Here is a 23,944-nt window from a genome sequence, read left to right as displayed (position 1 = left end):
AATTAACTTAATTTCTATCACAAAATTATCACCAGATAATTTTATAGAAAAAAAATCACTTATTTTTGCTATCACTTTACTCTTTTAAAAAGAGTGCCCATTAAAAATGTACTCTTTGATGTTAGACCTTCTTTATAGAGAAGTAACGTCATTATTTTATTATAGTTTTTCTAAGCTTTTACACATTACTGCTGATAGCATTATTTGCAATACATGTTTACCAGGATGTGCATAAAATAGTGCTGTTGCCCTGCATGGTAACTTTTACTCTCTTTCCCCCATCCTCAAAAAAATAAATGTCTACCTCAGGAAATGTAACATTGCATCTGCTTTTTTCAAAGAATCACAAATGCCAGTGTTTCATTACAATGTTTTTAAAAAGTGACTCAATATTTGTTTGGTTAATGGTATAAGCATATGGAAAGGAAAGGATTTTCCTTCGAGTTTCCTTTTGATATTCCATTCTGATACTCATTACTTTAATACACAGAAGGGATTCTAAAGAAATAGAGACTTGAAAAATGAAAAATTTCTTGCTTTAAACATTGAATACGGAGAGAGATTGCAACTTAGAATTGTTTATAAGAAGGCAAACTAAATTGTATTTTCTTACTTGATCTCACTTCACATGCCTTCTACTCCATCCCACCACTTTCAAAATAATGGGGAGCACCAGCATGTGTTTGAAGCAATGGGAGAACACACAAAACATTGGTATGCACATGAAAGCATTGACTGAACTCTCAAAGTTTAAAAGGTAAGAAGTTTATTCTCCTTTTATCAAGCAATGTTTATAGATGGAGCATCCACATGGTGTAAGCTACTAAAGAAGGATGTGTGAGACAGACTTACATGAAATCATTAGGAATGGACACTTACTATGGTTCAGGTTCACAAGGGAGGAAATTGCTAGAAAGGAAAGCAGATAAGTAGAAACATAAGCTGATTTTGTTGTTTATTAAATCTACCTCCCATAATGTTTCCTTAAGCTAAGAACAAATCTACTGGATCACACAGTTCCGGATGCTATATACACATAAGATATTACACACTATAAAATTTCAGGTTTCTAAGCAGTTTTACACAATTTAAATTTGAGTAAAATTTGTATTTAAAAAAGACCTTATTGGATTACCTTCAGTATATGGAGGTCATTTCAACAGCCCATTAGCATTTTTAGCAGCAACAAAGCAAAAGTAAGTAAAAGGTTCTCAAAACATGTAAGCTATTACTTTAAGCCTAGATAATGATCTGCTTATTTCAATAAACCAACTCTCTAGTTTTAATCCACTTCTACTGGCCTTATTTTTACCTTTAAAAATGCATTTTTATTTTTTTTACACTTCTATGCAGTGTCTCAAATAAGATTAGTTGGGTTCTGAACTACAGCACAGAATTAGTGAGTGGGTCATTTAAGAGTGATGTAGGAGTTTAACAGAAGTCACTTAGGAAAGTTATTAAAGGTTGAAGTTTTTGATGGGTTATATGTAAATAGTAAAGGCAATGATGACATACATTTTCACTCACCACTGTGAAGCTATCCCTTAATTCCCAATTTTTAAACTAATTCTCCTAAAACACTATTATTCATCAGTTCTCTAGCCAGCTTTTTACTCTCTGGTGTTAATTTCCCTAAACATGTTTTACTCTAAGCAGACGAAAATAATCCTTCTTCTTTAAGAAGTGAGAGTTCCTGCTGATGCGACACTGGACTACATGAAAAAAAAATACCTATTTCGCTATTAATAAATGTTTGTAAGCAGTTGACATCCCAGACAAACTTGCATTATGAACATAATGCGCTCTAGTGATTGAAAGCAAGATGAGTAGAGAATACATTGCAAACATTTTACCATAATTATTTTTTTTCCTCCTTTCTTCCCCATTTTCCATAGCAAGCTGCAGATTATTCAGTAAGTGTCAAACAGAGTTTTGTCACCTGTGTAGAACCTAAGGCTGACTTTTGCCTTCAAATGTTATTCCATTAAACAAATAACTGAAGGCAGGATTTCGTGCAAGAGATGTTAAATATTTCTCTTTTAATGACAAGAGATTTATAGTTATGAGTGTTCAGTATGCAGCTTTTACCCTTCCTTTTCCTCTTGTGACATTCCCTCAAGGCACAAAAGATTTTAAACAGTGAATGGGACAGAATATTTTGAATTAAAAATTTTAAATTTCCACAATACCTTTTATTTCTGGTATAAGCATACCAGAAAAGGACAGAAGAAAAATAGATAAACCACCCTTAAAATAAAACGGGGCTGAAAGTCATCTGAAATTCCCTGCAGTTGAGTTCTTTTTTAAGTATTTAAATTCCTATTTTGTTGGCTTAAAACATAATTATAGATTTGAGTCTTATGATTAATATATTTTCTTACTAAATAATGTGTTAAACATTTCTAATCAACTGATATGAATAATTGTGTATTTCCCCCCCAAAAAAATCCATTTTATTTGGGCCAATCGAGTTAACTTGAGTACGAGTAGGATATAAACTTGAAAAAATTAAACTAAATTTAAACAATGAATTAAGTGCAATGTACTGGAAAACTCTTCATTCAATAATTATCTAATAGGGCTCCTAGGCATCTCCAACCCAAATAACTGTATTTCCTTTTCCAACTTCAGTGATCTCACAGTTTAGCTTATTGAGCCGTCCATCTAGTATAAAGAGAGAGTCCTTGGAAGGTGTCATCAGGTATTGCCCAAACAAGCCACTGTCCTGGATTTGCCTGTTCTTCCGGTTCCAAGGCCATTCTTCTGCCTTGAGTGGCTCCTTCAGGCTCTTTATCATCTTGACCTTTCCCGAGGAGAGCTCCACAAAGAGTACGTCAGTCTGTGTGCCGGAGCTCCCATAGATGTTGTACTGATGGGCTTCAGTAAAGGACGGCTGAAATGCCAGGTCAGATATGTGCAGATTCGTGTGAATATCAAAAGCCTCCTGGATTTCTCCTCTGATGGTAATGTACTGGACCCTCACCAGACCTTTCACGTCATTAATGCTGACAAGATAGTGCCCATCTGGAGACACATATGGAGTGCCCGTCACATCACTATTGAATCCAATGACTGAGTCGGTTACACTGTCCACCATGAGCTGTGGGGGCATTGCTCCAGTGCTGTCTGGCTTGCAGCCAACGAAGTAGTATCCTCCCAGGTGTGTATAGGCCAGTGATTGAGGAACACACTTATAAATCTTCAAGTTAATTGTCTTGATGTATGACATGGTCTCAAGGTCAATTTTTTGTAGCGCAGCTTCATCTTTATGAAGAATAAATCCAAACCTGAAAAAAGAAAAACTGAAGTTAGTCAGGAAAATGAAGAGTGGCTGCCATAAAAAGAAGCACCGTGGACAGTGGGAAGGGCCATCGCAAGTCCCGGTTGTTCACTGCCAGGCTGTGCAGCAATTTGTTTCTTAATTGTCTCTGAGTTCACCTTTAAATTGTGCTTCCATCCTCCTTACTTTAGGCCATTACAGCCAAACAATTATAATTCATGCTGTAGAAAACAAAATAATTAAAATAGTATATCTGGTTAATTGCAACAAAAGAGGCTAAAAAAGTAAACGTTATTTTGTATGTCTCTGGTCTAGACCTTTGATATTGAACAAGCTTGGTTAACTGCTATAAAAGCCACAACAATAAAAGGCTTGACTATACATCTATTTCACTCATTTCATTTACGTCTTATATTGTCTTATGATCTCCTAATAACTCTGACCAATAACTATTTAAATAATTATCCGTATCTTTTGCATTTTAATCAGCCTCAAAGGACCATGTTAATAGATGTGGATTTATTATTTTTTGATACAGAACTATTAGACTTCTGTATATTGCATTTTAGAATCACCTTGATTACCTCTATGATCTTAACACTTGTTTTATTATACATTTTAAAGACTAGTTACTTTTTTCACCCTTGCCATGCTTATATTGTTATTGTTTTTAATGATATACCTGCATTGTATTGGTTGTCTTATATTGAACAATGATGAACTTTGTAGATTTAGGACATTTTTCTATTAAATTCAATTAAAAAAGAAATAATTAAAAATGTTTTTGAGGACACCTTTAATTACATTAATGCGTTTACAAGTGTTTCTTCTGAATGCTGGCTGAAAATGATCAAAATCCCTGTGGCAAGGGTAAACATATTTTGAAAACCTTACCTATACCATTGATGGCTTCCTACCAAAAATAAGTAAGTTAAATAAAATAAGATAGAGACTACTACGCAACATTATATATAAATTACATATTGGCCAATAGAAATGTGAAGGGCTTTTATTTTTATTATTAATATTGATTACAGCACTTTTTAATCATATTTAAAGTATCCCTAAAAATAAAGATCAGAAAAATATTGCTACATATTTTTTATAAATGAAAAAATGATGGCATTGTGTTAAGACAAAGCAAAATAAAACAAACAAAACCTCCACAAATAGCCCATTATTTTGTCATCTGTGCAATTCATTTTTAGTATGATAACTAAAGGCCTGGTGCATGAAATTTGTGAACTGGGGCGGGGGGGAGGATATCCCTCAGTCCAGTCTGCATCCTCTCCAGTCTGGGATATCCCTCTCACAATCCAGGACTACTGGCTCCAAACTGCTCACCTGCCTCTGCCTGATTGCCCCTAACCACTTCTGCCTGCCAGCCTGATGACCCCTAACCACTCCACTGCCAACCTGATTGACGCCTAACTGCTCCCCAGCTGGCCCAATTGCCCCTAACTGCCCTTCCCTGCAGGCCTGGCCCCCCCAACTGCCCTCCCTTGCAGGCCTGGTCCCCCCCCCAACTACCCTCCCCTCCTGGCCTGGTCTCTCCCAACTGCCCTCCTCTGCTGGCCCAGTCACCCCTAACTGCCCTCCCTGCTGGCCTGATCACCCACAACTGACCTCCCCTGGAGGCCTGGGTCCCCCCCAACTGCCCTCCCTTGTTGGCCTGGTCTCCCCCAACTGCCCTCCTCTGCCGGCCTGGTCAACCTGACTGCCCACAACTGCCCTCCCCTGCTGGCCATCTTGTGGCGGCCATCTTGTGTCCACATGGGGGCAGCCATCTTTGACCACATGGGGGCAGCCATCTTGTGTCTTGAAGTGACAGTAAATTTGCATATTACTCTTTTAATAGGTAGGATTCTTACACAAAGTTTTATTTATGTAAAAAATTAGCATTTCCAAAAAAAATTAGCATTTCCATATATAATATAGAAATATGGTGCATTCAGAGAAATAGCTTCTAAAAATTTAAATATAAGCACATGTCAAGCCCAAAATATAAATAAATGTATATCTTTAATAACATAGAAAAATAAGATACATTTTCTCAAATATCAGTCTTATAATAACATAACCAGGAATGCATAAGCACAAATATTTTACGAAAATAAACAAAATTATAACTGTTTCTATGTTATTACATTGCATTTAGTTGGGAAACCATATTATAATTTTAGCTATGTGAACATAATGAAGACACTATTTGATGTCATTGGAGAATACAAATTCTTCTATAAAAAAATAAAAATTACAGCCTGACTGGTGTAGCTCATTTGGTTGAGTGTCATCCCATGAACCAGGAGGTCATGGTTCCATTATTCCTGGTCAGGGAACAAGGCTGGGTTTTGGCTCGATTCCCAATAAGGAGCATGCAGGAAGCAGCCTAACAATGATTCTCTCTCCTTATTGATATTTCTATCTCTCTCCCTCTTCCTTTCTTTCTCTGAAATCAATAGATACATTTTTAAAATGTTCTAAAAAATGATCCTTTAGCCAGGCTGGCATTGCTCAGTGGTTGAGCATCAACCTATAAACCAAGAGGTTGTGGTTTGATTCCTGGTCAGGGCACATGCTTGGGTTGCAGGCTCAATCCCCATGCAGGAGGCAGCCAATCAATGATTCTCTCTCATCATTGATGTTTCTATCTCTCACTCCTTCTCCCTTCCTTTCTGAAATCAATAAAAATATATTTAGATTTTTTAAAAAATAACGATCCTTTCTTAAGATGTCATATATGTACTGAGCAACTGCTCAACACAAAGCACTAGGAATATATCGGACAACAACACAACTCCCCTGATTACAAAGAGTAGAAATTTTGAGTGATAAAAATTTAAAAACTGTTAGTGACTAATGCTTAATTATAGCATTATGCTATACTATTACTTAATTAAGTAACTATTACATTTTCCATATATACTTGCAGTATTTTAAAATGCCATTTACTATTTCTGGTGTATATCTGGAACTTACTCTTTTCCTGTGTCCTTAATAACTGTGTGTGTCTTTTCAGTAAGCATAGTTCATACCATAAGTATTGAAAATAAAATTTTGTCCTAATGACAATGGAATAAAGACACATATTAACAATCACTTCTGAATGTTCACATTAAAGTATTAATGCACACTGAAGGTTATAAATGCTACCTAAATATTAAAGAATTTAAGAAAAAATTCAAACTGAAAACTGAATCCCATTCTTTTTGTCAGCATCAAAAATATAAAATCCTAAATACCATTATCCACTCTCATACTTGTATTAATAAATAATTAACTCTGACTATGGAAAATGAATGCTATTCCATCGATGGACAGGCATTACGGATATGTAAGTGTGTAGATATATGAATGTGTCTATCATTTATGAAATTATAAATTATGATCAAAGATATTGTCTTTTTTTCTGTTATACATGGTAAATGTGCTCAGAGGCACAAGCAGTAATATGCACATTTAATAAAAGCAATAAGACAATCAAGTTTTGGCATTTCAATTCTCCTCTTAACCTTGAGTTTTCTAGTCCCTTTGGGCAATGGTTTTTGAATGCTAATGAGAAAGAATGAAGGAGACAAGCTCTAACTACTATTGAACTATTTTAACTCTGATACTAAAGAATGCAGTCAAGTGGTGATACAATCCAGCTTCTTTTGGAGGTAATTAAAATTTTAAAAATGGTCCCGTTAAAAATGCAAAAGCTCCACGTGGGGTGATAAAATTATGTCTACTTTGGTACATGCACTGCATGCTACTTTAGGACTGGAGATCTAGCTAATAAGCTGATGCATGAGAATGCCTTCCATTTTTCACTACTGATTTATTGGGTAGGAAGTAGTGTCTCTAATTCAAAATTTCCCTCTAGTACAGATTGATATTCAGAAATCTCCCACTGTTCATTAGTCTGTGATTAATATTTACAGGGCTCTCAACTTTCATGCCTGCTTAGTATAATAAAATTCTGCATAGTACAAAGTTTAACATAGTTTGTCTAATATTTATCAGAATGTGTATAAGAAGTTGCAGATTAAGAGATGTGAGTGAAAAGTTATTCTTGAAATCACTTATTTTACTAGGAAAAAAACTCAAATAATAAAGTGTGACTGTCATTCAGGTGGCATTGTTTGGATTTGTTGCTAGATTTGGTAAGCAGGGTGATAGCATTTTTTTCTCAAATTATTTCTTTTTCTGAATGCTTAGTAGAAAAAATGTTGTAGGCAATTAGACAGATATAAGCAGAGCAAGGATGATGAGCCAGGTACAGAAGGTCTTCAGTGTGGAAAACCCGAGGTACTTAGCAAGGGCCAATCAGTTGTAGGGTGAGACCTTGCCTCATGGTGACCTTTCCTCCCCTAAGTATCACTGCTCATTTGGTTTGGACCCCCTGACCTTACCTCCCTAAAGATAACATTGAGGCTTCAGTTGTATTTAAGCTCCAGGCCCAGATAAGCAACAAAACCAGCCATGGCTGAAGTAAGAACCAGCTGCAATAAATAATGATCCCCTGTCCGGGGGTTGACCAATCAATCATTGGAGACCACAACCCTGAAACGACACATGAGGAAAGCTGCTGAATAATCTATTAAGATCTTCCCCTGGGACCACCCCTAAAGTCTCCACCCTTAAAACTCTTAGGATTGAAGATCCAGTGGCTCTCACTCCAGGAGGCATGACTGTGTTTTTCCCTGACCCCTCCACCTCCCTGCCCCAGGCATGCTTCCTTACTCCCAAGCTCTAAGGGTCCTCCTTTACCTCTATAACTTGTTTCCTAAGCCCATTTCTTCTAGAAATTACTACTTCTACCCTGAATTTATTTACCAAATAAATGTTCTCTTTCAGTTTGGGTCTTAGATCTGAATTCTTTCCTAGCCAGAACCCAAGTGCCAAGGTTGTTGAACCCAGGTTTGGTCTGATCCTACCCACCAGTCAGACACCTAGTGTCACTCCCACTGCCTACAACAAAAATAGTTTATTATCATAATATATAAAAACCCTGGGTCCATCAAGACCAGAAGCTTGACCAACCAGAAGTCAGTCCTACGGTCAGCACTGGGTTGCCCTGGTGACTCAGCACTGACTGCTGTGGCTGCAGGTACAGTGACCCAGCACTGACTGCTGAGGGGGCTGCAAATCAGGCCCAGAGAGAGGCCTGAAGAGAGAAGCAGGGTCTGATCTGTAGCCTCTGTGGCAGCTGTTGATCAGCACTTGCCTCTTTCTTTCTCTCCAGGCCAGGCTAGCAGCCAGGCCTCCATTTCTCTCCAGGCCTCCACCTGAGCTGCTGATCAGCCCCGCCTTTCTGATCAGGCCCCATTGATTGGCCCAGAGATGCTGACTGGCACAGAAACTGACCAATCAGAACCAAATCTGGGTCAACTGTGAGGAGCCAATGGCTGCCTAGGAAGTGGAACTTTTGACGCTGACTGACATAGAAACCAACCAATCAGAACCAAATTGGCCAGCAGAGGAGGGCAGTTGGGGGCAAGATCAGGCTGGCAGGGAAGGGCAGTTGGGGGCAAGATCAGCCCAACAGGGGAGGCAGTTGGGGGTGATCAGGCCAGCAGGGGAGAGCAGTTGGGGGTAACCAGGCCTGCAGGGGAGGGCAATTGGGGGCGAGATCAGGCCAGCAGGGGAGGGAAGTTGAGGGTGATCAGGCAGGCAGACTGAGGCAATTAGGGGAGATCAGGCAGGCAGAGAGGTTAGGGGCAATCAGGCAGGCAGGCAGAGGGGTTAGGGGCAATCAGGCAGGCAGGCAGGCAGGTGAGCAGTTAGGAGCCAGCGGTCCCAGATTGTGAGTCGGACATCCCCCAAAGGGCCCCCTATTGGAGAGGGTACAGGCTGGGCTGAGGGAAGCACCCCCCCCCTCCGTGCATGAATTTTATGCACCGGGCCACTAGTAAAGTTTATAAAAAGGCTCAAATTTAATTACTCTTTTCATGCTTTGAGGTGAGAACCTGAAATGATTCATACACAGAGAACTTGTTTTTGATGAAGTAAGGGGCTTTCAGTCTAGGTTGATCTAGGTTGATTTAGTTTCATGATACAGTTTATTTAGTTTGTTTTTAATTGATTTTTTTTTTTGAGAGAGAGAGAGAGAGGAAGGGGGAGGGATAATGAGAGAGTATCATTGATTGGCTGCCTCCTCAAGCCCCACACTGGAGATCCAGCCCCCAACACAGGCATGTGCCCTGACTGGGAATGGAACTGTGACCTCCTGGTTCTTAGGTCAATGCTCAACCACTGAGCCACTCTGGCCAGGCATTTTTTAAATATATGTGACCTTACATAATGTCCTTGACTTCCATGAGTTTCCATTTTCTCATCAGCAGGAGGAGGATAACAGTACTAGCTTGTTTCTAGGATGAGAGTAAGTGTATGTTTACTATCAGCCAAAGAGTAGATCCTCAATAAATAAAACGTGTCTCTGCTTTATACCTTAAGTAGTAGTGTGGTAAGCAGTTAGACATAATGAGCAGAGCAAGGATGATGGGCCAGATACTGAAGGTCACCAGCATGAAAAGCCCTAGATCCCTAGCAAGGGATAATTGTAGGGGTGGCACCTCACCCCCTAGGCTGACCTTTCCTCCCTTAGCATATCTCTGGTCATGTGGTTTAGACCCCCCTGACTGTTCCTCCCTAGAAATAACATCGAGGCCTCAGTTGTATTTCAGCTCCAGGCCCAGAAAAGCAGCAAAATCAGACAAGTGACCCCTCGGCTGACCTCAGGACCAGGTGCATTGAATAATGATCCTCTGCCCTGGTGCTGACCAATCAATCAGTGGAGACCTAGAACCTGAAAGGGCACACCTGGAAAGCTGCTAAATATTCTATTAAAATCTTCCCCAGGGACCTCCCCTGAAATCTCCACCCTTAAAACCCTTAGGATGGGGACCCATCACACTCTCCCTCTCCTGGAAGCATGCCTGAGCCTTTCTCTTCCTCAGGTACATCACCTTTACCTTCCCCACTCCTAAGCTTCAAGGGTCCTTCCTTTACCTCTATAACTTGTTTCCTACGCCCATTTCTTCTATGAATTACTTCTTCTAGGTGATTTTCCAAATAAATATTCACTTAGTACCGAGGTTGCTGAACTCAGGTCTGGTCTGAGTCGGTCAGTCAGACACCTGGTGCTGTCCCCACTGCCCACAACAGTATCATTTTCCCATTATGAATCAAATAAAATATTCCCTATGTTACAACGCTGGGCATATTATTATTATAATCCATGGCTAGGAAAAAATTCACCAATTTTTCTTTTTTGCTAGTATTCCTACAATGTTAAAAATAAACATATAGTATTACTCAAATGTGGCTACCTTTTCCCATTCCTAAATGCAACATTGGTCACATTGACAATAGAATTCACTTATTTTAAAAATTTGCTGTCACTTGTGCCAACAGGATCTGTGCCCTGTCCACATCTTAGCCAATCATCAAATCTCCCACAGTGTTAGTATTATAGAATAGTAAGAACTAGGAAAAATCTAAGACAAGTTGAACAGGGAAATGAGACAGATAGTTAAACAGCAGGTTGCAGCCACCTAGTAAATCTTATCTTCCCTAAACCAAGGACACGTAAGAGTAAATGGTTTACACTTCTCCTCCCCAACCAGAGGATACATAGCTTAAATCTTCCTACCCAGGGATAGAAAACAGGAATCTAACTGAGGGCCATTTGCCAGCCACACACAAGGACAAATTAAGAGAATAAATCTCATTTTGGTATATCCGCATAAAGCTGATGAATATTCTATTGATCTGCCCCTAAGACCTCCCCTACTAGTAAATGCCCAACCTTTAAAGCTACTGAAAAGTAAGGTCCCTGTGTGTTCTCCCTCCCCTCAGGGAGCATACCCATGTAATTCCCTCCCCTGCTCCTTCCTCCTACAGGCATGTGTCACCTAACTGCTACAGGACCTCATGAGACTTGCAGCCAGAAGAGCAGTAGTAGCACCTTGTTCAGGCGAACCCCCTGGACCTGTCCCTGAGGCCCCTTTTTTCTGACTTCCCAGTGAGCCAGAGCAGCCCACCTAGGCTCTCCTGTTGCTTATTCTTTTTAAAAATATATATATTTTTATTGATTTCAGATAGGAAGGGAGAGGGAGAGAGAGATAGAAACATCAACAATGAGAGAGAATCACCGATCAGCTGCCTCCTGCATGTCCTGTTGCTTATTCTATGCTCTTCCTTATTGCACTGTCCTAAGTATATTTTTGCTGTGGTCAATAAATTCTTGCTTCCTTTTCTACATTTTGTCTTTTGATTGAAATCTTTCCTTCAAGAAGACAAGAACCAAGGTCTCATGTCTTGACCATAACACTCTCACTTAGACAGTCCCCAGATGGGTCTGGTCACACAGAGTCTCCAGTTTTCCAGTCACTGTCACCCCTAGGCATCTGCCATACGGTACCACTCCTGTTCTGCTTTCAAATATATCACCTGATATGCTGATGAAGGAATCTCATAGTTGTAATTAATGACCTTTATGATACCCCAAAGGTTGGAGTGAAAGAACCCTGTAAGATTTGCAGAAAAACAATTATTTTACCTCCTGAGTCTTAATGTAATACTGCCTGCCCCCAGAGACCCCATAGATTCTTACCAGTGAGTTTTCATTACCACTGACTTTTAATATTTAACCACTGAGGGCCAATCCCCATACTAGAAGCTGGGGCAGGTGCCATATGCTACTTCTCCATTCCTAAATTATTTCTTAATTCAAATCCTGTCATCTGCACTTCCCCAGATTTTAAAACAAGTCTTTCCACATATATCAATGGATGCAAATGGGAAGTAGTGAGTTGAGATTGGGTGTATTTGAGCATAGGATTAGCCAGACACTCTATCCTGTTATAAAAACAACATTGCTGCAATCTACATCTAAAAAACATTTCCCCAAGCATTTCTTATGTCTCACTTGTAGAAACCATATTCTTTGAAATAAAATTCCAGAAAAAATAATATGAACAACCTAAGGAATTCATTGTATTGAAATTTCACTTGTGAAAATCTATATTCAAATCTAGGGTCAAGTAGTTAGTATTTCATACATAACAGTAGGAATGATTATTAATATCTTGTTTTACTAATTGCATTATAAGTATCTTGTTTTTCCAATTGGAAGATAAATGCTAATCAGGTAAGAAATTAAAACTATAACACCCCACACACATTATTACTATATACACCCACACATACAATGGGTTCTTGAAATGGCATCTTCCACTGTGTTATAGCTGACAGAGTTTTCATAGACACAAACTATAAATCTGACATGAGCCATCATTCACTAGTTTATGAATCCCTTTATACTTAGTTGTTTTCTATTATCCTGGACTGACCCTTGTAAGATTGAATGCTGTCCCTACTCAAGTACCAGAGGATTTAGTTTTATCTGAACTTCACATAAATAGCTCAGTAAAACATACCTGTTCATAAAAAGTGGTCACATCCATACCCAGAAGCCCAGAGAAACAGAACTGACACATTTAGTAAAGATTTAAACTTAGAGCAAGGACAGTTTCTGAATAGTCTTAATGCTTAGATCTGCTTGAGAAATTATAATACTTGGATGTTTTCTGTTTTCAAACATAGGTTGAAAAAAGCTATGGTGAGTCACAGGACACCCTCTTACCTGACTTTTATATTATAGAAATTCTATATTAAAGATTTAAGCTACATCACTTTTTCCTTACTTTCATTTTTAGATTTATTTTTTTTTCTGAAAAAATAAAAAAGAAGGAGAATGTGTTTGTGAACACTAAATTCCCTACATTCTCCCATTTTGGTATCCTATCTCTGATATGTGGGGACTTTGTTCCTTCTAGAGAAAATTGAGGCATGAAGGCATAGTTAAATTATAGTACATTCAGAATGTCTAATTGCTTTACAGAATTAATATAGGGTCCAAAGGCCTGTCCCTTCTAGTGAGTAACTGCACATACAGAAAAGCAGATGAAGAATTCTGAACACACCATATACATATACCCTGACCGACAATGGTTCCAAGTAATTTTTTCCACTTTACAATGGTACAAAGCCACATGCATTTGGTAGAAACCATACTTTGATCTTGAATTTGGATCTTTTCTGGGCTGGCAATACGTGGCATGATACTCCTCGTGTGCTGGGCAGCTACAGTGAACCGCAGATTCCAATCGGCTGCGCAGTTACGAGGGTAAACAACCAGTACTCTACTATGCAGTGTTAAATGCATTTTTTACTTATGACATTTTGAACTTTTGATGGATTTATCAGGGCTTAACCCCATTGTAAGTTGAGGAGCATCTGTATACAACCAACCATATTTCAAATACCAAAGTTCTTTATCTCTTTTCAAAGAGTTTAAGAGCTTAGGGAAAAGATTGACAACTATGCCTTAAGATGCCATTTTAAAAAATTGGTTACTCTTTTTAACTTTTCAGATTCATAAAAATCTGAAAATGTCAGCATCCCTGATCTCACCCATTTTTCTGATTAGGAAGTGTTTTATCCAGGAGTTGATAAATAAATGAATCAGAGGTTATGTAGCAGAAGAATGGAAAAAAAATTGAATACTGAGGTGGATAGAGGAAATGAAGGTAAAACAAAGGCAAGAACAAATTTAAATCTATTAATTGATCAGAAATATTATCAAAGTGTCCGTTGTATAACAGAAAACAGAAATAATGGGTGAAGAAAAAATTTCTATAAGGAACCAGGTTTGGCATGAATTGGATTCTATGGGACCAAATTCAGTAATTATTCACAACCTACTATGTTCAGTGTACTTTGTAAAACCTTATAAATGAAGTGGAGAGGAAATAAATGATCCCTACTCTTAAGGTAATTATAATCAAGTAGTAGGTACCTGTAATTGGATGCCCTGACTTTTAAAGAATGTTTAGAGAACACCTTCAAAGACTAGAGAAGTGATGGGTATAGCTACATCCCTGTTTCAGCTACTAATTCACATTTTGTTATGCTAAGCTTTCACTTGAAGACAGAGTTTATATTAGTGTAGATCCTGAAAGAAAACAAATTCCAATTAGAATAAACCAAGGAGGGTGCAATAAAAAGACTGTTTAGAGAGAACAGGAATTGTCCACGAGGGATAGTGCAGTAATATGAGGAAAGTAATAATAAGGCTGTTGTCCCTGCTGTGCCCTGGGAGGAAAGAGTTATGTGGGGAGGTGGAGGTGTCTCTTGGGAGGGGCTGTGACCTTTGATCTCAAGAAACAGCTGGTCTTCCACAAATCAGCAGGCAAGTTGGGGGATGGGGTTTATAGACTCTAGTCCCATTTTCCTTCTTCATGCAAATCCTAGTCAGGCTTCTCATTGCCAAACCAACCAGAAGCCATATTACTCAGCTCTCTGGGACAGCAAGCATGGTGGAGAAGGGTGCAGTGTGTACTTGGGGATAAAATTCAAAACGTCAAGAACATTTCCCTGGCCAAAAAGTCTGAATATCGCAAGTCTACCTAATATACAAAGATAGGTGGAGTGAGGGTTGTAAAATACACACTTAGTTTCTAATTGGGATCATTTGACACTTCATAAAGAAAACTTGTGTACTTACATGCTGGAAAAAGGAAAATTATTGACTTTTCATTTATTTATTTTTACCTGAGATAAATGTTTCTTTAAATAGCATTTTCTTACTTCTGGTAAAGTTTTAGAAAAAGCCTCTTTCCTTTCAGTTACTGGTAAAATATTTTTAATAATTGCTATATACTGAATATCTATACTCTCCCTCCTCCTCACACCAAATGTTTATATTGAAGCCCTAATGCCCAATGAGATGGAATTTGAAGCGGGCCCTTTGGGAGGAAATTAGTCCGTGAGGGTGGAGCCCTCATGAACAAGATTAGTGCCTTTGTAAAAAGAGAAGTGAGAGAGATGATCACGCTCCCTCTGCCATGTCAGGAGACAGCAAGAAAATGGCAGTGTTCAAGCCAGGATGAGGGACCTGACATGCTGGCCCACTGATCTCTGACCTCTAGCCTCCACTTAAAATAAATTTCTGTTGTTTTAGGCACACAGTCTACGGTATTTTGTTAAAGCAGGCTGAACTGATTATGACGGAAACTGGTACTGGAAGTGGGGTGCTGCTGTAAGAACCATCTCAATGTGTGGAAGCAGTTTAGAACTGGGTAAGAGGTAGAGGCTGAAAGGGTTTGGAGGTGCATGCTAGAAAAAGCCGGTATTTCCATGCAGGAGCCACTCAGGGCAATCCTGGTGAGGGCTCAGAAATAAAAGAGGAGAGCTGGAGAGAAAGTCTCCATCTTCTTAGAGAACACACAAGTAATCATGGCCAGAATGTTGAAATAGGGATGGTGACATCCAATGTGATGAGATCGCAGATGGATATGAGGAATCTGTTACTGTAAACTAGAGGACAGGCCATTCCTTATTATAAAGTGGCAAAGAACTTGGTTGAATTGTATGAGTGTTCTAGTGTTTTATGGAAAATAGGACTTAGGAAGGATGAAATTGGATATTTAGCTGAGGAGATTTGCAAGCAAAGAGTTGAAGGAGTGGCTTGGTTCCTCCTGACTGCTTATCATGTAATGCAAGGAAAGAGAAATGAATTGAAGAAGAAACTGTTAAGCAAAAAAGATACAGAATAGAAAGATTTGAAAAAATTTCTAAGGTTGTTATATAAAACTTTCCTACAAGGTGGCTGCAGCATTCTAAGAGCCAAAGCTAGTATCTGCTTGTCTCCCGTTTGCTTACATCTCATTGACATAAAGGACTCACGAGGCCAAGCCTAAGGTCAACATGGAAGGAGACTACACAAAGGCAGTGATACTGGGAGATACAACGGTATTGGTAGAACAGAATAAAGATTTCATTAGCAGACTCATGTCATACATGACAATAAAAAATGTAAAATTCAAAAAAGTATTGTATATCAGTAGAGAAAGTATAAACTACATAATATATTGTATTGAGGTAATCAGCTATCTAATAAGAAAAAATATTTGTATAACTCATTTGTTGCACAAAATAATATCTAGATAAATGAAAGTATTCAAATTATAATAATATTAAAAGCCAGTATGAAATAACTGTATTATAACAGTATTATAACATTAGTATTTAAATATTGGGAAAGGTGAGACCTTTTAAGCAAGACACAGTGTTGTGTAAGTTAAAAGGTAAAGCTTCATTAAATGTGACTACACTTTAAAAATAAACAATGATTAATGCAATCTACAGAATGAGCAGAAACAGAATACAAAGAGATCAATAGTCTTACTGTAAAATAAATTACTAAAATAAGGAAAACAAAGGAACTGAAAAGAAAAATTAGCAAGCAAACCAATGGTTATTCCTTAGATGGGGGCAGCATTAATGGCCTATAAACATCAAAATATTCAAAACTTCACAAATGAGTAGGTGAAAATAAATTAAAGCTTACAAATGAGTTATTTGTTTTTAACAATCTATTGGTAACAGTAATAAAGTGTGTTTAAATACTGGTAAGGATGTGATTAAATATGTTCTCTTACATACAACTGGTAGAAGCATAATTGTTTTAGGCTTTTTGTTAGAATAATTTGTTATTATCTCTGAAATCAAAATATGATTCTGATTTAATGAAGCAATGAGATCTTGTAGTATCTTCCCTTAATGCTCATAAAATAACTACAAAGTAGCATGCATAAGGATATTCATTCAGCACTGACTATGAAACATCCACCAAATGAAAGTTCATAGTAGAGTTATAAAAATGACAATGTGTTAGTAATGATACAGAGATATCTCCCAAACTGTTCATTGTAATTTATTTTTTTTATTTTTTAATATATTTTTATTGCTTTCAGGAAGGGAGAGGGAGAGAGCAATAGAAACATTAACGATGAGAGAAAATCATTGATTAGCTGCCTAAATATCAAAACATTGACTAAGCTAAAACTAATTAGCAGCACAAAAGGGTAAAAATTGCTGACAAAGTTTAACTCAAGATAGCACTGATGATAGCAATCTGTTCCTGACTTGTGGCATATTTGAATACGAGTTTTACAACATCCTCAGTCCATCCTTAATTTTGGTTAATGGTTAAATATAAAATAAACATCTCATAGAAGACCATATTAGTCATTCGATGTAGAAACAAAACAAAACAAAAATTATCTATGTAATTTAGGTCATTCACCTGAAAGAAGTAAAAAAACACACATATTTAATGTCTGCATTTAGAGATTCTCTGAGTCTACTATAAGCTAAGAGCTATGCTTCTGGACTCCTTGGTATAATTTCAGTATTTAGTTCGAAGGGGTAATTTATGTATCACAGTACTATCAGTCAGGTGTTTTTAATCTTTTTACCCAACATTTATATATGAAGACAACCTAGATAATTGTCTAATATGTCTAGGATTCATTAGTTAAACTCATTAAAAAGGGAAAAGTGTTGCAGGTGAGGAAGCAATAAAAGCAAGAAAGAATTCAGAAAACAAATAAGAAAGAATAATAACAACACACTAGCATTTCCAGAAAAATATTAACTGAAAATTATTTTTTTCTGCATCTGGAAAAAATTAACAGACCTATTATTTTCTTCTTTTAAATATTGATATGAATTCTAATGTCAAGCAAGAATATTCCAATGTAGGTTCCTAATGATTGTAAAATGAAAAGGTGTGTTTTGGAATCAGGGGATCTGAGTACTGGTCTCCTATGTACTAGTTTGTGACATTTTGAATAAATTACTTTACCTGAGCCTTTGTTCTTTTCTTTGTTATATATTCTAATAATTCATTACCAGTGAAGATTAGGGAAATACATGTGTGAAACTCTGATATATTGTAGGTGCTTAGTAAATTATAGCTATTATCATTAATGATAATTGCAAGATGTCAAGAAAACATATTAAAATTACAAATAATGCAAATACCAGTCACTGATTATTTTTTTTAAAGAATTTAGATCCTCTCCCTGAAAAAGAAAGATGAACACATTTAAGAGCTACGATTTCCCCGCTCAACAGGTTTTCTTGACTCTTCACTTCGTTCTGAGGCTCAGATAGCTGTTTTGGCTTTAAAATAACTTCTCATCTTTTACCTACTCAAAAAGGTACATGTGCCATTATGAGGCTAAATACTCAGCATTTCAGCATTCTGGTGCTAATTTGTTTTGATATTATTCTTTATGTCTACAATGGGTGGTTGAGTGATGGATAGCTAACATAGATCATTTCTTTATTCAGAGAATTCAGCACCCGGATATTTAGAAATGCTGAATGGTGAAATATTTCTGCTTAGCACATTCAAGCATATGAGGCTATGCTTACTTTACACATAACTCTACTTGTTTATGATTGATGAGCTTTTTGATGCCAATCTGTCAACATTAAAATATGGAATACCAAATTATTTTCTCTCAAGTCCAGTGATCTAGTGCAATACATAACTGTATTATTATTCTTCCAAGAGAAAAAATTTAAAGGTTCATCTGATAGTAAGGTCATTAAATGCTGCTTTTTTCTTCTGATGACTATGAAAGATTACGTGTATTGTCTGGTTGCAATGGCTAATTAAAATGAACAACAGTTTAGAGAACTGACAGTCAGTGACTTTTCACTTAATGCCCTAAACTGCCCCGTGCCACTAACAACTTAAGCTGTCATAATGTATTTCTCACAAGCTTTTTCTGTTTGTTGTTTGTTTCTGCTGAAGATTTTACTGTCCTGTTATTTGGTCATTTTATTTTACATAGGATTGAAATTGTTTCCTGTTCTTTCACCATACCATAGTTTTAGTTCCTTACAAAGTGTGGGTTCATCAGCACTTTTATTCTGAGTTAATCTCTGTGAGTTTCAAAAATAATATACATGAGACTATACCCAATAGTGGTGCCTTTTCTAGGCTGTATTAATTGCCCATTTCTCAGATCTGGTTTCAAAAAAATTAAAATTATTTTTAATATTCAGTACATTATACCAAAATCTGAACATGGACAGTATCTCTTTTAAATTTCAACTGTAGCTTAATTCTGAAGCAGCATATCTAGTAAATATTTATTTGATTTATTTGTAATAACTTGTGAATTTTGCTCAAAAAACCAACAACTCTTAATGGTCATACAAATTGAGTGAACTGCTCTGTCTTGTAATCAAGGCCATCCATAAAATAACGTGTGCCTTATTTCATACTATTTTTCAATAATGCTACCCTATACTCCAGCTACATTTATATGGTTACTAACTTCTCTAATATGTTTTATCCTCTTCCAACTTTTTGATTCCTTTATTTAAGGTGTCCACCTGTCCACATTTCATAGGTACTAGAAATATGCCTCTGAATATGAAACAGTCACTGTTCTTAAAGAGTTCAGAGTCTAGGATTAATAATGTGTGCCCGGGCACTAGCTTCATATCCTAGCACATACTGATGATGTAGCCCTCAGTGATCTAGTTTTCACATCTGTAAAATGGGAAGAGCAATACAACTGCTTGTAAAGGTTTTGTGAGGACTGAATTAATTCATGTAACAAACATAACAGTGTATTACACATATTCACTGCCGTATATGTTTGTTAAACAAATATTTTAAAAGTGACACTAATGAATACATGTTACTTTAATACAGTTTATTTCTAACTAGGCATGAAATTCCATTAGAAAATGGACAGTTTACACAGACTATGAAAGTCTTCCTGGAGGAAATAAAGAAAATGTCAGGAAATGGCGGTCAGATGAAGAAGCAGGAAAACACATTTCAAATGTAGGGAACCAAGTAAGCAGCACAGCCTGTGACAGCGAGTACAAGCTGCCTCGATTGCACAAGTGCAGTGTGTAAAGCAGAGAAATACCTTTCATTCTGTGCCTCAGCTCCTTGGTGTGGGCCAGCAGAGCTGCAGGACTGTGTCTGTCACAGACCTTTACACACACCCATCATCTCATGCATTACTTCTGTGATCGCATCCTAAACTTCTCTCAAACACTCAGTCACATTTCAGTCTATGTCATGCTTCCAGGATACCTACCTGCACACATACTCTCTCAAGAGTGGAGGAGACCAAAGGGCCTCACTTGTTTGTTACCAATGGCATTGAAGACACATTCCTGTTGCAGTGCCAGTCATATTTTTCACACCTAATGACCTCTTTATATTTAGCCTCCTCTGTCTTTTAGCTAAATCATATGTATATTTGCTTACACACAGGAAACTAATGGTTTTTTTCTGTGAAGCATAGTAACCTCCATCTTGTATAAAAAACTGCTGTTTGAATTCTCTGCTATTGTTAGACCAGAGGCCTGTTGCACGAAGAGATTCATGCAATAGGCCTTCCTTCCCCTGGCTGCCAGCACCGGTTTTCCTCTGGCACCCGGGACCCAGGCCTTCCCTCTGCGCCGCCTTCAGTCTTCTCTTCTGGCAGAGCACCGCTCCTGTAGCTCCCTCCGCCCCCTACCCTCCCCCTCATAGCAGGCTTCCCGCCCCACCCAGCCACTCCATGCCTGCATTCATGTTGCACAGAGGCCCAGAGGCCCAGAGTGGCTGGGGGACGAGGCCGCCACCATCTTAATTTGCATACTCACTCCTGATTGGCTGATGGGTGTAGCGAAGTGATGGTCAATTTGCATGTTTCTCTTTTCTCAGTGTAGATAGTCCCTTGTTCTGTAAACTGTCATTTTTAGACAGTCTCTTATTCTATAAAATAACCATTTTAGTTTGAATAATAGAAAAAGATAAAAACTTAACTGTCTGACTTTGCAAGCTAGCCATCTAACGTAATGGACTAATACTGATAATAATCCCATATTCTTATGCCAAATGTTTGTTCTTTATGTATCCATGATTACAAACTGTCTGTAACAAAAACTCACACAGAGATCTTTGTAATATCTGTAAACAAAGAGGCTTAAAAAGTGTAAATACGGGAAACTTCCTGTATGTGTTGCTCAGAGATTTGGAAGAGACACCTCCCTTTGGGCTGTGTGCAATAAATGACTCCTAATTAATTGGCTCATTAAGGCGTCTTGTACCTCATTCACTGATTTACGATACAACAACTGTAACATCTGTATTTTTGTTTAGCATTATTTAAATCTGAAAATTAAAAAGTGCAGTATGGAAAGCATCAAATCACAAAACAAAACTAAAATCCTCCTCGAGGAAAGATAAGTTACCAAATACCAATTCATTCTTTTTTTAAAAAATATATTGTATTGGTTTAAGAAAGGAAGGGAGAGGAAGAGAGATAGAACAATGATGAGAGAGAATCATTGATCAGCTGCCACCTGAATGACCCCCATTGGGGACTGAGCCCACAACCTAGGCATATGCCCTGATTGGGAATTCAACCATGACTTCCTGGTTCATGGGTCAGTGCTCAACCATTGAGCCAAGCGATCCAGGCAAATACTGACTCATTCTTAATATCCTGTCCCTGAAAAAAAACCTCACTGTCCTAAAGGTCCTGTCCTTGGACTTCTATAATAGCTTCCTAACTGTTCCCTACCCCTGTTCTTTTATAATATAACTAGAGGCCCGGTGCACAAAATTCATGCACTGGGGTGGGGGGGTTCCTTTAGCCTGCACCCTCTCGCAGTCCAGGACCCCTCAGGGGATGTCCGCCTGCCAGCTTAAGCCTGTTCCCCAGGGTGTCTGTGTCTCCATTCTCCATCCTTCCATCTGTGACACCTGTCACCCTTGCCAGGCCTCCCCCAAAGTGAGTTCAGCTCAATCCCTGAAAGTAAAAGGGCACAGGGGGGTGGGGGTGGCTCCACTCCAGGGCCCCCTGATTCCCAGTGACAGGATCTGGTCGACAGGACCTGATCTCAGGATGTTGGCCACAGCTGCAGAACATCAATCTGTTTCAAGGAAAGTGGGGAATGCAGACTTTCGTATGAGACCTATTCCAAAAGGTGGCAGTTTATTCACATTGTGGCAAAGACACCTTCAAGAGTAACATAAGTGGGTAAACTCAGGGCCAAGCCGGGCCATTTCCTCATCCAATCTCTCTGAGGCGTGTGGACAGAACCAAGTCTCAGCTCTTCGCAGGACACTTCTGGGTTTTTTAAGCCTAAAGGACAGTAGTCTTTCTCTATTCTTATTCTTGGGATTTTTTTTGCAGTCGGATAAAAGGATACGTACATTGGGGCAATCCTCTAGAGATACAATATTCCAGGTGCACCCATGTGAGGATGATAGCACCTCTCAGGGAGGGAGCTGACAGATGGGGAACAGAAAATTCTGAAAACCAAAGTGATGACAGAGATGCTAAGCCTTTCCTTCACGCATCTGACACCCCTCCTCAGGCGGCCTGTAGGCCAGGCGTCTGCTGGACCTTTACCACTTGATGCCCCGTCCTGTGTGCCCTGCCCCAGCCCTGGAGCACAGGGGGCATCTGGGTGCACCCCTCCCCCAGATGCTAGGGTCCCTACTGCGCTTCCACTTCCTTGGGAAACTTTGTCTTTCCAGCTCTGTCCCCGCGGGAGAGCCATAGGGGCACCAGATCCCTTTCCTTCCTTCAAAAGTGCCCTGAAAAGTGCGAAGACAACTATGCCAGGAAGTGTTCGCTCAAGTTCAGCAAGAGTTTGCCGTTTGCTGAAGGCGCATTGAACAGTTTTTTCTTACCCCTTTTGTGAGAGTATAATCTGATTTAAAAACAATGGACTAAACAAACAGAAGCACTTTCTGCAGGGAACTCTGGGCCCCAGGTTTGAAGGCCAGCCATGCCCTGATCACAGGAGACCCAGCGTTCCATCAGTCCCGGCCAGGGCCCAGACCTCCCTTCCACCACCATGCCTTGCTCGCCAGGGCAGGAGGGAATTCTGAGCCCCGGCTGGGGGCAGCGGTGACAGGGAGCTCTGGGCCCCGGGTTTGAAGGCCAGCCATGCCCCCTTGCAGTTCGTGTCCTAGCCAGGGCCCAGGGCCCCGTCATTTGGTCATCCCTCACTGCCCACCCCCCGCCGCCGGCCTGGTCACCCCACCCAGCCTCCTGTTCGGTCATCCCTTCCAGTTGTTTAGAACGTGATGACCCCTGGGTTTTTATGTATTAGGATTTCTACAACACTACAGTGACATTTTCCCAATGAAAATCAGATCCAGTCCCATCTCTGATGAAAACCTTTAATGATTTCTATCACACAGAATAACAGCAACCAGCCTTAATTCTCCAAACTCATCTCCTACCTCTACAGCACCAGCGGCCTCCATGCTGCTCCTCAAACATGCCAGAGAATTTCTAGTCAATAAATTTGCACTCACAGTTGCCTCTACCTAAAATGCTTACCTTGAAATTAGAGACTTAATCCTGAATTCTGCAATCTAATTCAAGGGTGACTTGGTAAGGTTCTGCTCACCTCCAGTGGGGTTTTCTTTGTTTGATATATTGTTTTCATATTTCATTCCCTATCAATGTCCACGAATTCCTTCTTTGAAGGATTACTGAGATCACTATACATGCTATACATAAAATGCATAGTCGACTGCCCAGCGCAAAAGAGCAAAGATTATCTGCTACTGCTATTATTGCTGTTCTAATGAGATTCATAGATTTCTGAACAGGGACACTAGTTTTTCCTTTTCAGCTAATGAGACTCTTATTAAGAGTCCAGAACCAATTTTCTGACTTATATTGCCTACATTATTCCAAAACCCAGATAGGTTTGGAATTACCCAAGAGAAAGTGAAACTAAGAATCCAAGGGGCTTAAGTTAAAGTGTGGAGGAAATAGT

At 38.8% G+C, this 23,944-nt stretch overlaps 1 protein-coding gene across 4 annotated transcripts in view; it reads right to left on the bottom strand.

Annotated features, from left to right (window-relative positions):
• Positions 1-751: 751 nt before the first annotated feature.
• The window catches only part of FSTL5 (follistatin like 5), a 618,951-nt gene continuing 595,758 nt past the window's right edge, over positions 752-23,944 (bottom strand). For 2 of the 4 annotated variants that reach the window (XM_080673147.1, XM_080673148.1), the window contains exon 16: positions 752-3,287. In XM_080673147.1, the coding sequence (XP_080529273.1) occupies positions 2,585-3,287 (703 nt within the window). In that variant the 3' untranslated portion in view covers positions 752-2,584. The remainder of the gene's footprint in view (positions 3,288-23,944) is intronic. The other 2 variants (XM_080673149.1, XM_080673150.1) reach the window with 1 other exon arrangement.

This window comes from Plecotus auritus, assembly GCF_963455305.1.
Source record: "Plecotus auritus genome assembly, chromosome: 6".
In the NCBI taxonomy this organism is placed as follows: Eukaryota; Metazoa; Chordata; class Mammalia; order Chiroptera; family Vespertilionidae; genus Plecotus; species Plecotus auritus.
Note: the sequence above shows the minus strand (reverse complement) of the source record. Positions and strands in the feature narration are given on the sequence as shown.